At 39.0% G+C, this 14457-nt stretch overlaps 1 protein-coding gene across 37 annotated transcripts in view; it reads right to left on the bottom strand.

The window, feature by feature from the left end:
• PLEKHA7 (pleckstrin homology domain containing A7) overlaps positions 1 to 14457 on the bottom strand; it is a 159501-nt gene that overhangs the window by 14127 nt on the left and 130917 nt on the right. For 31 of the 37 annotated variants that reach the window (XR_014542206.1, XR_014542208.1, XM_083589227.1 and 28 more), the window contains 8 exons: positions 13495 to 13596; positions 10850 to 10958; positions 10121 to 10359; positions 9363 to 9551; positions 9060 to 9177; positions 8126 to 8205; positions 7337 to 7537; positions 97 to 249 (listed from right to left, as the gene is read on the bottom strand). Coding sequence is in view for 34 of the 37 variants with exons in the window: in XM_083589227.1 (XP_083445353.1) it covers positions 97 to 249; positions 7337 to 7537; positions 8126 to 8205; positions 9060 to 9177; positions 9363 to 9551; positions 10121 to 10359; positions 10850 to 10958; positions 13495 to 13596 (1191 nt within the window). In the remaining 3 variants the exon portion in view is untranslated. Of the gene's footprint in view, positions 1 to 96; positions 250 to 7279; positions 7538 to 8125; positions 8206 to 9059; positions 9178 to 9362; positions 9552 to 10120; positions 10360 to 10849; positions 10959 to 13494; positions 13597 to 14457 lie in introns of those variants that run through there. The other 6 variants (XM_083589255.1, XM_083589235.1, XM_083589240.1 and 3 more) reach the window with 3 other exon arrangements.

The raw sequence follows: 14457 nt of genomic DNA, 5'->3' as shown, positions 1-14457 counted from the left end.
TGTAGACTTCATCACTTAAAGCTGCCTTTCTGGTTGTTAATATTTATCCCGCTTTATACTATATGTAGCAATGCAAAAACAGACAACTAGCCTTACCTCTCTGCTAATATCCAAATTATAATCTTGAGGTTCTAGGTCTGCTTCTGTCACCAACACAGGTTCAACTCTTAGCCAGTTATTTTCCTCTTTGTGTTCTGGGCGCACAGCTCTTTCCAGTAGCTGCAAGTCAAATTCTTGTTCCCGCTTCCACTATTAACAGATAGGAAACAATTACAAGTTTGACCGTTCCAACTAAAACACCATGTAGAAATGTTCACTCCCATTACCTCAGATTATGGATTGATACAAGGGGAAGCTAGGACTTACCATAACATTTGCTTCTGGATGCTTGCTTGATGGCTGTCCTTGATGAGGTACTCATCCTGTTCAGCCAGCAGATGGCAATAAAATCTCAGCAAAAAAAGCTGCCAATAGACCAGGGTTAAATCTGACTTTACCAGTCAGGAGCCACATACAAGTGGCACAGATAGGGGGTTACATGGGGAAAGCAGGACAAAGAACTAAATGCACCAAAAGTACAAGGGAAAAGGAAGTATTCTTTGGAATTAATAAGAGGCTATGATCAGATGGAAAAATCTGACCTCAGCTAGTTCATATAATAGAGCCTATTTCCATGTACAAGTGTTTAGGATCAAAAAGTATGGTTTTGTTTCCAATGGTATTGCCTATTATTATCATTTTTTAAAAATTGGTCCTGTCTTGAGAGATGATATAGCTAATTGCTGGCTTAAGAGAGTGAGTACCCCATGTAGGTTCACCATCTAGGGGAAAATACACATTGTTACTCTGTTAAACAACCTGCACAAATGATAAGCCAAAACAATGTTTTCAAGGCACAACTTTCTGGTAATGTGTTTGCTTTACAGATGTGCTCCATAAATTCCACTGTTTTGAAAACTGTCCACTATAACAAACCATGTTTATATATTAGATCCCTTAATTCTTACGAACACTCCATATTCGTTCAAAATCCCTTTGGAGTACCTTTTACAACGACAAAAAATTGAACACTATGTATTCTGATCAATTTACAGTCTTCAAAAGCACTGAATGCATGTTCTTCTAAGTTGCAATGAAAATAATCCTACTATTTATCGCAGGGAAGCCCAACTATTCACACCAAGTGGGTCACAAGACTACCTCAACACAGAATCTGCAGGTCACACGTTGCCTTGCCAAGGTCAAAATTAGATGTGCCCCCACCAGCCCTCGCACTGCCTTCCTAAAGCCAGCTGACCAAGGCCCTGGGCCTTGGGAAGGAGGTGTGAGGCTCTGGCTGGGTCTTTGACCCTCCCACCTCCTCCTCAAAGCTGGGAATGTGCGAACTAGGTATGGGGAGGAGGACTCTAGGACCCTGCAGAATCCTCATACCTCCTTCCCAAAGCCGGCAGTGGCGGTCAGGAGGGAGTCAAATGTTGCTGAGCTGCCAGAAAAGACCTTCAGTTGGACCACCCTGGTTTAACTGGACACCTGAAAATGTTTTAAGTACCTCTAAAATACGTAATATGTTTCATATAAGAAAAGTTTAGTGCACCTCATTAAACTGCCCTAGAGCTAGCATACTCTACTCATACAACTCCCCACAAAACAACCAAGTTTTTACTATTACAAAATGAAAGGCTTGAATGGAGTACCTACTTTGGGGGAATGCAAATGTGAAAATATGATACCTGTATTTTCCTCTCCAATTAATATGTAATTTTGATCCATTGGCTACAATCCAGAGATCCACACATCTACTGGGGCTGTGGACCTTTGGACCTGCATTACTCAAACCGTTGCTATGTAGCAGATAGGTTTTGATAATGCAGCTAATGATAATACAATTGGCCCTGCTGTCAGAGGAAAAATAAAATTAACCCTCCCTTAGTCTTTGCAGAAACCAAGCAGCCCTCTGGCTCACCAGCCTAATTGGATCGTTTATGTTCTCACCCATTACCTCAACTCACAAAGGAACATTTCAGTTTTCTCTCAGTGTGCTTATGGGATTAATCTCCCCTCAAGGACTTAACTTCAACAAAGAAAGGATGTCACAGCAGCATATTTGCATTTACACTTTGTAAGACATGGGATCCAACCTCATGCCGAGTCAAGAGTTCCAGTGACTGCTGGAAGAAGTGAGGAGAGTAGTTTTTGCTGATCCCTACTTGCCCCTGGTTGCTTCTGGAACAGTGTGGGAAGTTGCCCAGGGAAAGGGGAATCAACAAAAATGGCTCCCACCCTTACTTCAGTGAAAGCACCTGCTAGATCTTAATCCTTTTCATGAACAGAAGCCCTTCTGTTCACCAAGGGGACACTCTGGATCTATAGTCCATAGTGGGTTTTGGGGGAGTTCAGTGGGGTGGGGCGACCATTCATGCACAAGCTCTTGATTTTCACTCAGAACATATCAAGTATTTGTATTAGGAATAGGATAAATATTGCTTAATTTAAAGGCAGCTGCTTCTCAAGCAAAAATTGGAGCCTTTAAAACTGTTGAAGAGGAGAAAGGACAATCTTCTTCACCATTAAAATGCACCATAACCAGACATCTCAATATTCAAACCAGGCCTGATTGCCAGAATATGTATAATAGAAACACAATATTAATTCTGAATTAATTTTATACTTGAAGAAAAACGTGAATTCAGTATTAGGAAGTATGTTTATTGGTGTTGATACGGAGTCTTTTACATCAAAATTAAATGACAAATCCATATATTCTGCTCAACATTTTTAATGTCATACTACATTTAAAAAGTGATCTTTTAAAAAAATATCAGTGCATTGTATTAAAAGTAGATTTACACATACAATGTATGCAATGTTATAAACTGTGCACAATAATTACATATTCCATTGTTCACCATTTGGCTGCTAAATTAGTGTCCTGCTGTAAATTGTGCTATCAAATGTTACTTTTTGTGCACTGGAGCAGTTTGGGCATACAAGAAAGAGATCTCTATGAAACATTTTCTTCTTGGCCCTACTGTGCCATTTGTATATTTTACAGCAAGAACACAGACCAATATGGCATGCAAATATGTAAAGTTATTTGTTTAACTTGTTAAAAAGTTATGAAATGTTTGCATTTGAAATAAGTATGTGTGCAATAGCTATACATTTTTTAAAAAGATTTAAAACCTGCTACTTAAAACATGAATATGGCAGGGCTTTACCTTTCCTAAAAGATATATACTGTTACTCAATTAAAGTGTGACTGCAAATATATAAATCTGAATGCACCAGGTCCCTTTAAGAGTCCAAATGTGTATTTAGTAAAGTAATGAATCATAAATGAATTGCAAATTAGTGCTACTAAGCAACTATTTAAAATGGGAACAAAAAGGGTTAAAGGGCAAAGCCCACAACAAAAATGAAAAACTCAGTAGGAATTTAACAAAAAGCTACTAAAATGCAATTAAGCCTGGCAGAAACTGAGTGGTCTAGTTAGAAATTGTTTTAAATAATTAGAAAATTTAAAAACAAACATGAAAGCCATTATGTATGATGTGAGTGGCAACTCTAGAAGCAAGAGACCTTGTGCAATGAATTAGGCAGGTGATGAGCATTACATAGTTCTAGTGTACCAAGAGGAGAAGGCAATGCAAAGAATTAATGTTACTGTGATTGTGTAAATCTCTCAGTGTTATAATGAAATCATTATCCTAAGCAACAAATTCCCATGACACCTTAAAAAATAACAAATTCATTGCGATGTAAGCTTTCATAGGCCAGTGCCCACCTTAAATACAGAGAGAAAAATTAAGATATTGGGTTTTTTTACAAAGTGGGGCCAAAGACTACACCTGTAGCAGTGTTACAGTATTATGCAGAGCACAAGTGAATACAGAATACATCTGAAGGCAGCCCTGTTTAGGGACTTTTTTCATGTTTAATGTTGTATTGTGTTTTCAATATTCAGTTGGGAGCTGTCCAGAGTGGCTGGGGAAACACAGCCAGATGGGCAGGGTATAAATAATAAATTATTAAATTATTATAAATTATTACAGAACCCAATCAAAATGAATGCAACACCTAATCAAATATGGAAGCAGGGTGGTATCCAAAAAAGTGCTTCTGCTAGCAGAAGGGCTTTTGGCTGTGCAATGGAACTTTCCTTCCCTCTTCTCTGTCTGGCCCCCAGAACTGTTCTGGAGATTCCCCCAACCATTTGGGAAGGGTGTAGGCAGGGAGAGGAGAAGTTCCATTGCACAAGAGGAAACCCTTGCACAAGAGGAAACCCTTGCACTGCTGGAAGCCCTTTGTAGGATACCATCCAGAGTTGACACCGGAGTTTGTTACACACTTTTAGGCGACCAATTATTGCTTAAGGTTGGGGATGTGTCTGTCTGCAAATAAGAACAGGAAGCAGGAAAGGATACTATATCTTTAAGGAAAATTCTTAACAACGAATTATAGAAGTATTAGCTAAGAGCAACATTCTGTTAGACCAAACGATGTCAGTCTGACATCAAAAGCTTGTTCACTCACATCTAAATGCCATTAAAAAATTAATCAGGCTGGTCTCTATGCTCAAGAATATATGGAGAGAAATCAGACATTTAAAATAGTCATAAAAACCAGCGGAAGAGCATTTTAACCTTCTAGGACTTGAAATCTAAGAAAAAGATTTCAAAGTGACACTCCAATATAAAGCCACTGTATGTGAATTCATTAGCAAATGTGACACTCCAGAAATAATGGAAATGGCTAGCTTGCTATGGAAAGTAACGGTTCCAGTGGCTGCTAATCAGGGGAGGGTCACATCAACACTGATTGGATCTTATATTCATTGGATCTTCTTTTCATTTGTGCTATGCATAACACTGTAATTCACCTACCATTATCTCTTGCATTGTTTGACCTTTTGGACTCACTTTGATCCTCCTTCCTCAGCTGCAATCAAGATCTATACACCCAGTGCCTTTTTTAAAAAAAATAGAATGACTGTTCCCCGCATTAAACGGGGTGCCAGTACTCACCATGAAGTTATTACAGTGAGTGCCACACTTTTAACATTGGGGGGGGGGAAAGTATCAGTACTGTGTACCTTTGAGCACCTCCCCCCCCCCAAAGCACTGTTATAGTTATACCTAACTTCTAAGAGCCAAACTACATAATGGTCTGATTTGCACATCATGGTAGGCCAAAGTATCGGACTGCTTGAGCACATGGGTTCCCAGATAGGAACCTGCAGTTGCTTTGCTACTCCCTGACCATTTTTCTCCCAGGCACTGAGCTAAGCCAAGGTTAGGCTTAGCATGCCAACTGAACCTGGACTTTCTGAAACTGGGTTTATCTATCCTTGCTAACTATAAGATGCAGCCAGTAACAAGCCAGAATTTGGCTTGACGTGCCAGTATTCTAAATTTATGAATGCACTTAACTTCTCTGACTTTTGTTATTAAATAGCAGTCACAGTATGTGTGTGTCATTAGAATGAGGACTTTGGCATGCTGGGACTCTGGCACACTTTCCAAAACTGCTGTGTCCCAGGAGGGAAGTTGCCATTACTGTCTATGCAGCTGCCCTACTGGGACAAATCATCGTTTGGGGTTAGACCTCTCCACTCCGCTGTGCCATGGTCTTGATCGCTCCCACCCAAGAAGCTGCAGTTCAAAAAACTCAAATCAGACATATTAAGTGCATTTACTTATTTAACAGATAAAATAATTTGGTTCTTAGACTACCACTTCATGCATCTGGGCCATAGATCGAGCTACAATAAATCTGTTTTGCTGCAACAGACTAGTATAGTTACCCATCTGAAATTTATCATAATCCTCAACACATTGGCCACAAGCTAACATTATTTTCAGAAGTGACACTTCAGCAAGGTTTTGTATGTCCCACAACTATAAATTTATATTTAAAAATCTACATTGGGTGGTGTATTACTTTCATTTAAAAATGGCTCTTTTCTGCTTTTTTTTTACATCAACATTCACAACGGACACATTCCAGAGAAAGAAGTATTCTGAGCAATGCTTAGAAAATGCACAACGAATACTAAAAACACAAAATTTCAACAGGCGCTCTGTACTTTTAACTGTGCATTGGACTGAGGCCAAATACTGAAAGTAAATCCCATTTAGTTTAGTGGAGATTATTTCCATGTAAACATGTTTAAGGCAGCAGCCTGGCACCCGGATCCTAAGCAGGGTGGTTGCAATCCCAAAATGCAGTGCACACATAAGCAAAACCAGCACATGCCGTAAAAAAAGGCTTTGCTCGCTGTTTCTGTCCCAGATAGCTACCATAACTAAAGAGACAAACTATTCATTTTTTAAGAGCCTCATTCTTTGGCAATGATAACTGCTGTTGTAGAAATGGCAAATGGAACTTTGCTCTGCATGAAATTCTGTTCTGTGCACATCACTCTTAGATCATGCCCATTCATTGGAAGTAAATCTTACTAATTATAATGGGATATACTTCTTTGTAAAATTACTTAAGATTTGTTATGTAAAATAGAAATGACTGAACCAGTAAGAAATGCTGTGGTTAACCACCCAAAATGAATCACCCTATGTTTATATTTAATCCAACATTTAACCATTGAAATAACTTAATTTTTGCTAACTGAATGCAGATACTTGCTAGACTATTCTAGGAATCTGAATAATAATTTATAAATGGACATTAGCAGCTGTATAAACATCTGTTAAATTAGCTTCTACACTTTATAGTTAATATATAAAATTTGTCAAATCCTATGCTTTCTTTAAAAAAATCTTTATTTGACAGAACCATAGCTACTATGGTCTACTAAACTTGCAATATAGTTTCTTTAATGTACTACCTACATCTACAGAGCTCATTCTTTTATGGTTCAATCAGAAAAAAATGCAAACTTATTGTTTTCATAGCATAGCTTAAGCCAATAGGATGAGGTGGGAAAGCTGTAGCACTCCAAATGTTGCTGGAATACCATAATTCCAACCACTGACCATGCTGGCTGGGAGTTCAACAATATCTAGAGGTCCACAGATTCCCTACCCCTGCAATAGAGGGGGGGGGGATAAGCCAAGACCAACCCAATATCCATATATGAATCCATTTCCACAAAATTCTTTCATTGCTAGACTTTTCTTATGCCGTTACTTCTGCACCTGCTACATTAAGCTGTGACTATTTAGAGTTAAAAGCCATATTCTGTTATTTGCACTTCAGAAATTGATATAGCACTATAATTAAATAATACAAGTGTAATGCACTTTCAAATAAAAGTGCTTACTAGAGAAGCTACAGATCATATTTTTAGTCTAGTCCTCTTAAGGCATGTCTAACATACTGAGCCTACGTCTGCAGAAACAGGCCGGACGAATGATCGTGACGAGACAGACTGTCTTTCTCCTTGACCAAGAGTTCTCTTGCGTTCACGAACTAATGCCTTTTGATGTCGTTTCATTCTTTCTAGTTGTTCCTCGGCACTCATCTTGCCTCTTTGGTGATCTCCGGAGTATAAACGTTCCAAGGCACTCTTCGGTCTATCCTGTTAACAAGAGCGTGTGATATTTAATACTTTTAAAGCTGTATCCTAGGGACGAAATCCAAAGCTCCTGTTCTACATACAGAATGGCTTCTGATCCATCAGAGGTGTCTGCTATTTTTTTTAAAAGGGGAGAGGATGGAAGCATCAGCAAAAATTGCCTCCCCTTTATTATAATAGTAGATGCACCTGCTAGACCATACACTGTACTGGATTTCCCTTTTTATTTCCAAACTGTAATGCACATACTCTAGAACAATTCTGTTTAGAGTATGTCACTATAAAAGGCTAAAGACAGTGACCAATCCTTTTCTTCTTTCAATGGAAACAAAAAAGCTGTCAGTTTCCCATACATTGTAACCTCTTTCTCGAAAGTAAATACGTCCCTATGCTGCAAGCACCTAATTTTACACAAGAGGCATAGGTAATTAACAATTCTGACAACTGGAGTTGCAATAACTATAAACCCTAAACTGAACAGAATTATATAACCCCACCTATCTTATATTGTGGCTGAACTTGTTATATATTAAAGCAAAAAGCAACTCTGTTGATTAGATTTGGTATCCATAAAGATATGTGCAGAATTACCTTGGAACCATCTCTTCGAAATGTTGCATATGATGAAGCTGTTGATGACTGATGCAGTCTGGAAGTTGAGCCAGATAATCCTTTACAAAGGAAAAAGGTGCTTTTAAAGCAAAATTGTATTTAGGAAGAAATGTACTCAGTGCTTTCTAAATCTATTTTTTAATATATATTTTTCTTTCTATCCAGGTATGTCCTATTAACTACATGTAAAAAGATCTGGCTGTCCTGATTTGTGAACAGGCTATATGCTCAAAACTAACAGCAAATTTCAAGAAAGAGGTGTTTGAAATGGAACAAGAAATGCAGCTATGAGGTCCTGGAAGCTAAATTTAGGTTGCTAGGTAGGAGGCTGAAAGGCAAGGCAACTTTCTCTGAAATGCAATGCTATCTGTCCCATACAAAGGACCAGCTAAGCAAAGGGCCAGCTAAGTTGAAGGATTTATCGGTGTATGGATGACACAGCAGTGTACTGACAAATTAAAAACTAACAAATCACTGGGTCTAGATAGTATCCATACAACAGTTTTTATAGAGCTCAAATATGAAACACCCGATTTTCTTTTTAAAAAGATCTATTTAGAGCATTTAGCTCCCAGAGAATCTACAAGTAAATATTAGTGATAACATTATTGCTGATGGATAGATGTGGCTTCAGACTCAAGCTATGTAGATTCTTTTAACTGAATTGTTCATTCATCTCTGGTGTGAGTCACTAAAAGCTCTGCTTCTGGGATAACACAGTCTCAGTTAGGTGGGTTAGTCTGCCAGGGAAAGGGATACAATGAAAGCTTAAGCACTTAGTATAGGACTGGATAGGATCCTTCTATCCCTGTCCCTTCTAGAATCATGTGGAGTTCTAACACACCCATGTATCAAATGGAACTAAACAGCTTTGAATCTATATTTATATGTACTGGTGAATCTCTTAACTTACCTCTGCTAGGTAATGTTTGGTATCTACTGTCAGTACCTAGAAAACCAGCAGAAGGTTGGCTCAGATCACTGCCTATTGTTTCCAGTTCAGGTTCACTCACATATGAGCGGAGTTCTACCTGTACAGATAAACACTTGACTAAATCAGATTGCAAAAATATAGGACACATTTTCATAATTTTGTTGGAGTCATATACTGTCTCCCTGAAGTCATCATATTATGTTTCATAATGGTCATATTTGAGGAAACATACTTTTTAAAGCAATACAACTACATTTGGAAAACCAGGGCCTGCGTGCTTACCCTGTAATCTCCGTTGACATACTGCCCTAGTTCACGGTCTCGTTTCCTTTCATCTGACTGGCGTTTCAGGCCCCGCACTGAGGTGTGCCTGATGACAGTGGCTTCCCTGGGAAGAGGTGGGACGGCTGGTGGGTGGTCATCAGGGCTGTACAACTGTGGAAGAGGAGGTCTTGGTGGCGCTTCGTCTTCCTGACACAATATTAAGAAGCAAACATGTCCTTTAGCCTGCGGTGTTCAGCCATTTCAACAGGCACAAAATGGTAAAACTGACATTTCTTTTGTTTAAATCCAAGAAAATAATGTGCATGAATTCAAACTAAATGGCCTGAACACAGCTTCAAGAATGTGTTTTGGGTATTTCTTCAGTCTTGTTTCCTGTCTTTCTTAAGCAGCGCCAACAAGTCACAGCATTACATCTCAATTCAGAGCATTGCAAAACTGAGGTAAAGAGAGTCAGAATAATATGCTGTCTGGTATCAGGCTTCATTACTGTATGTTGTATACACAAAGAAAACCCATTCCCAGATACTACTAGCCAGTGCTTTCCCCCCCCCTAAAAGAAATGTTTAGAGGTACTCTCATTTTTACTCAAGGGAATTACCATTTTATAGTTCAAATCGGGAAAAATAAATACAGTAAATGGACAAAAGTACAAAGATTCACAAAACGTTTAGGGGTATGCATACTCCTGCATTCTCCCAGAAAAAAGAACTGCTTTTAGCCCACTGATTACATGATACCGTAGTTATGACACTTACAACATTTGGCGTTAATTTTACAGGTGACTGAACTGGAGGCTCAACTTTTTTCATTTGCTGGGATGGCGAGAACATTCTAGGTTGCGTATAAGGCTGCGGAAGAAGTCTGACTTCTAAAGAGGGCTTGACAGGACTAGATGGTGAACTTTGCTGAGTAGAAAGTTTGCTGTCCCCTGACATGAGAGTAGATGATAATGAAGGCACTAGAGGTTTTGAAAACGAAGGCACTGTTTTTCTCTCTGCAAAGAGGAAGACATAATGCACACAGATGTAGGTCAGAAACACTGAGGAATCCACATGCACAATATGAACCTAAATATAATATTTAGACACAGCACCTTAATGTTTATTGAACTACTTTTGGAAATATAAAAAGACATACTTTTCTATGTATGAACCTGACAGATTTCAGCAGGCCCTGAATGGTAACGCTAATGAGAAGGTGAGAGAAAAGTTGCCAGCAGTGCAAGATGGGATATGCTTTTGTTAGAAAAGTTAAGAATGATAAGCAGCCAATTTGAATGCATAATGTTGGACAATCTCCCATCATTATGCAGGATTAGAAGTGAACCAAGGAGATTCCTCTGTGATGCAGATATCATTGTCCTAAAATAACAGAGGCAACTCCTCAATGAAAAAAATGTGGCTGCCAAATTTAATTCAAGCTTAGATCTGGATAAGGAGATATAGCTTTTAATGTATGCATTAAAATGTGTGCATTTTACTTACCTGGATTCTTTATAGACTCTATGATGACTTTATAGTTGGATTTGTTTGCACTTAGGCCAGCCGTAACATCTTCTATTCTCCATAAATCTTTTTGCATTTGGGCTTTCTCCTAATAAGCAATGAAGACCAGGAAGATGGTGAAGGAATGGCAAAAATATGAACAATAGTTACATAAGCACAAAACATATTTTTCCATTTATTTTGCTTTAAATAAAATGTTGTATATGGTTGCTTTGGCTACAAAACAGCATAGTTGAAAATGAGAGATCTCTTACATCATTTTTGCATGAAGGGACAATGGTCCTGACAGTAAAGTCTAACTCAAGGGCAGCAGCAACCACTGGTGTTGCTACCCTGCTACAAACCAACGCACACAATGCTGGTCCTGATTTGTCAAGTCTGTTCTTCTCATATGTGTGTGGGAAAAACAGCATTGTGGTTAGCATCTTTAACACTGGGCTTATCTTATCATGCACAAATAAAGAATAGTAATAGATAACCCAACCTACAAGATGATTGACACATGGAATTTATCTATGAGAAACAATTTTAAAAATCAGGTAAGAAGCTCTGCCTTAACTTAATACATTTTGCTCATTTATGCTCTCTGCTAGTTGTACAATATTTTGGATAATGTCATTATCCAGTATAGTAGTGTGCTACAATGAAGGTATTAAAGACAGATGGCAAGTAAAACACTTTTTCTCAGTGCTGGGCAGTTAGGTAGATTGTAAGTGCTATGATGTATGTGTGGCTGAAAGAGACAAAGTGTGAGTTTCTGGAAAACAAACATCCACTGGGAATGCAGTGATCCATGTGTAAATGGATATAACTTCTGCCTATGTATGCGGGGAGCATTAGTTTTCACCAACCCTGCCCCTCAAGCAATAGCCACCTGTACCTCACCGTACACTGTTCCAGAGGGTCTGTGGACTGCAACCACAGTCTTTCACGGGGCAATGGGAAGACAGTAGGTAAGGGTGTGATAAAACCCTGATGTGTACATTCTGTTTGGGGTTCAAACCACTAAAATGAATGAAACTCAAAAATCAAGATAAGAGAGGCTTTATTCCCTTTTTTTTTTTTGCTGTTGTTAGTGAGTAAACCCTCTTCTCTTTATATGTGCAGGTGTAGAAATGAAATTTTTAAAAATCTCTCCAGACAGGCATTTGGATTTCTATTCCAGTTTGATATGGATTTGTAACAGTTTGATTTAAATCTGAATTTCTGGAATGTTTTATTGGTTAATATTTTTATTTATTTGCATGACACTTTTCAGAAGCAGCAAAATTAAAAAGTTAATACATTAAATAAGCAGAAATAATCTGCTTAATAACCTGTAAAGCCATGCCATTTTATCCTTGAGATGAACACTAATATACTGTTTAACTTGGGTGCAACTTCTGAACATCCTTTTTTCCATTCAAATACCAAACCTCCCCCCCCCCTGCAGTTTTTCCAAGAGCTTATTAATATAACAATGCAAAATGTCAAGGAGCACTCCCAAGTTCTCATCGAAATCTTACTTTTATCTCAAAATTAATTATAACTTCCTTTTAAGTAATACAGACTTTTTCTTTGTAATACATTTTAAGAGTTTGCTTGAGAGATGAAATTACAAAGGTCAATTTTGATCAATTCATGTCAGCAAATGGGGAATGTGCATAATCTTTTAAAAAAAGATTATATGAGATGCAATTTAAGAAATCCTAATTCCTTGAATGAAGGTTCCCGTGACCAAAAAGGAGCAATAGCCTGCTTGGCATAATTGGTCTACATTCCAAACATACATGTGTTTGTGTCTCATTACTAAAAGCAATCAAGTATGAATTTGAAAATAAATAATGAGAATATTGAAACTCTATGTAGTAAGTCTAAATGAACGCAGAAACACATGATGCTACCTCATACTAAATTAGACCAGTGGTACCATTTATGCTGACTGGCAGCAGCACTCCCAGACCTCAGGCCTTGTGTGAAAATTGTTATTTGCCTAGTTGCCCATTTCCTTCACTTATTCATTGCCAATCCCTCACTCCTAAAGCAGCTTTCCCAAGAGCAAAAAAGGAAGTCACTGGGCTACTGATACATGCTTTTTGGTATAACACGTAGGTTGCTGTTGAAAAAGCAGCCAGAACTGAGAGGAAAGGAGAGCTTACACAATGCATACAGCCTCAGAGTTTTCCTAAGGGACAACAACAAATATAGCTTCCTGCATGGCGGTTCAGTTTTCTTTCTGATAGCTTACAGGAGATACTGTGCATGCAGACATCATGGTGGTGCATTATTACAGCACACTGTGGTGGAATACACACGTGCAACTCTCCACAAGTGTGAGGAATTCAATATTGGTCTAAGGCGATTGTTCTGTCACAGCAAACATTTTGGCTTGCCAAATAGAATGATTCCCCCTCTTCTGCCCCTGCATGCTGTTCTGGGAATTCTCTCAACCTCTAAACAATTTCAGGGGATATGTGGGGCATAGGGAGGAGAGAGGGGAAAGCCCCACTGTGCAAGTGGAATCCTGGCCCCTGCATTTACCTCAAGATTCGCTCACATAGTGGGACAAGATCTGGCTATGCTGCCAAAGGGCTTGGGCACATTGTGCAAAAGCTGCTTGAATCATGAAGCTGAATAAGCCTCACCTGAGAAAAAAACGATCTGTTCATTTGTTCCTGTAAGGCTTGCTTCAGCTGGTGTACATCTTTTTCCAGTTTCAGATATTCATTCCAGGCATTTTCCATTTCCTGTTGGCAAAGACAAAATATTCAGCTTTATCCTTTCATCCCCACCATCCTGTGTGTGTGGTGGGTCCATATGGATTCCCCACCCTTAGAGAAAGATGGAACCTGAGGTGTTCCTGAATGCTCTGGGAGACTGAATATGCCCCCCACCTATGTTTTTAGCTGTTTCAGTTTTGTCTGTAAGTCACCTTGAGTCCCTCTCAGAGAAAAAGGCAGGATGATGATGATATTTCCCAGTGGATAAAGCTAATGAGCCTGTCAAAGCCCTGATCTCGCTATGCTCCCACATGTCCTCTCCAGCACTATGGAGCCAGAGTAACATCTTGGTATTCTGGGGAGCTCCAGGATATGAAACAAGCCAGACAAAGACTAGAGCACAACTAATGCACGCCTCACTTTAAAGCTGATGGGACACTGTTCAGAGCACATAATTGTGTTTACCATGCAGCAGTATCAGCTGTGAAGAAGGCTCATTTTGCAGTTTGCATTGCATCCTCTAGAAGGCGGCTGATGGAATTCTTTTAGACAGTTCAGAGGTTACTGACTCACATTGTGGGGAGGGACATCTGGAACATTTGAGGACCCACTGGGATCAACTGGCTACACACTCTAAAGATAAAGTCTCTAGAGTTCAGAGTGATATTGACTCTGCAATTGTTGCCACTCTGGTTGACGTAACCAGTGCCAGAATCAATGATGTGTTGTGAGTTCAGTTTCAGCTGGCCTCTGGACCCCTATCCCTCCTGGCTTATTAAATCTAGCAGAGGGGGGTCTGACTGGTTGGGTCTAGAGCATCATTAATGCTTCACTGTGTGAGATGATGCTCCCCAATGCCTTGAAAGATATTTGTGTGGCAGCACCCAA

This window comes from Podarcis filfolensis (assembly GCF_964270895.1).
Source record: "Podarcis filfolensis genome assembly, chromosome: 1".
NCBI lineage: Eukaryota > Metazoa > Chordata > Lepidosauria > Squamata > Lacertidae > Podarcis > Podarcis filfolensis.
This window is presented reverse-complemented; position numbering and strand designations above follow the sequence as displayed.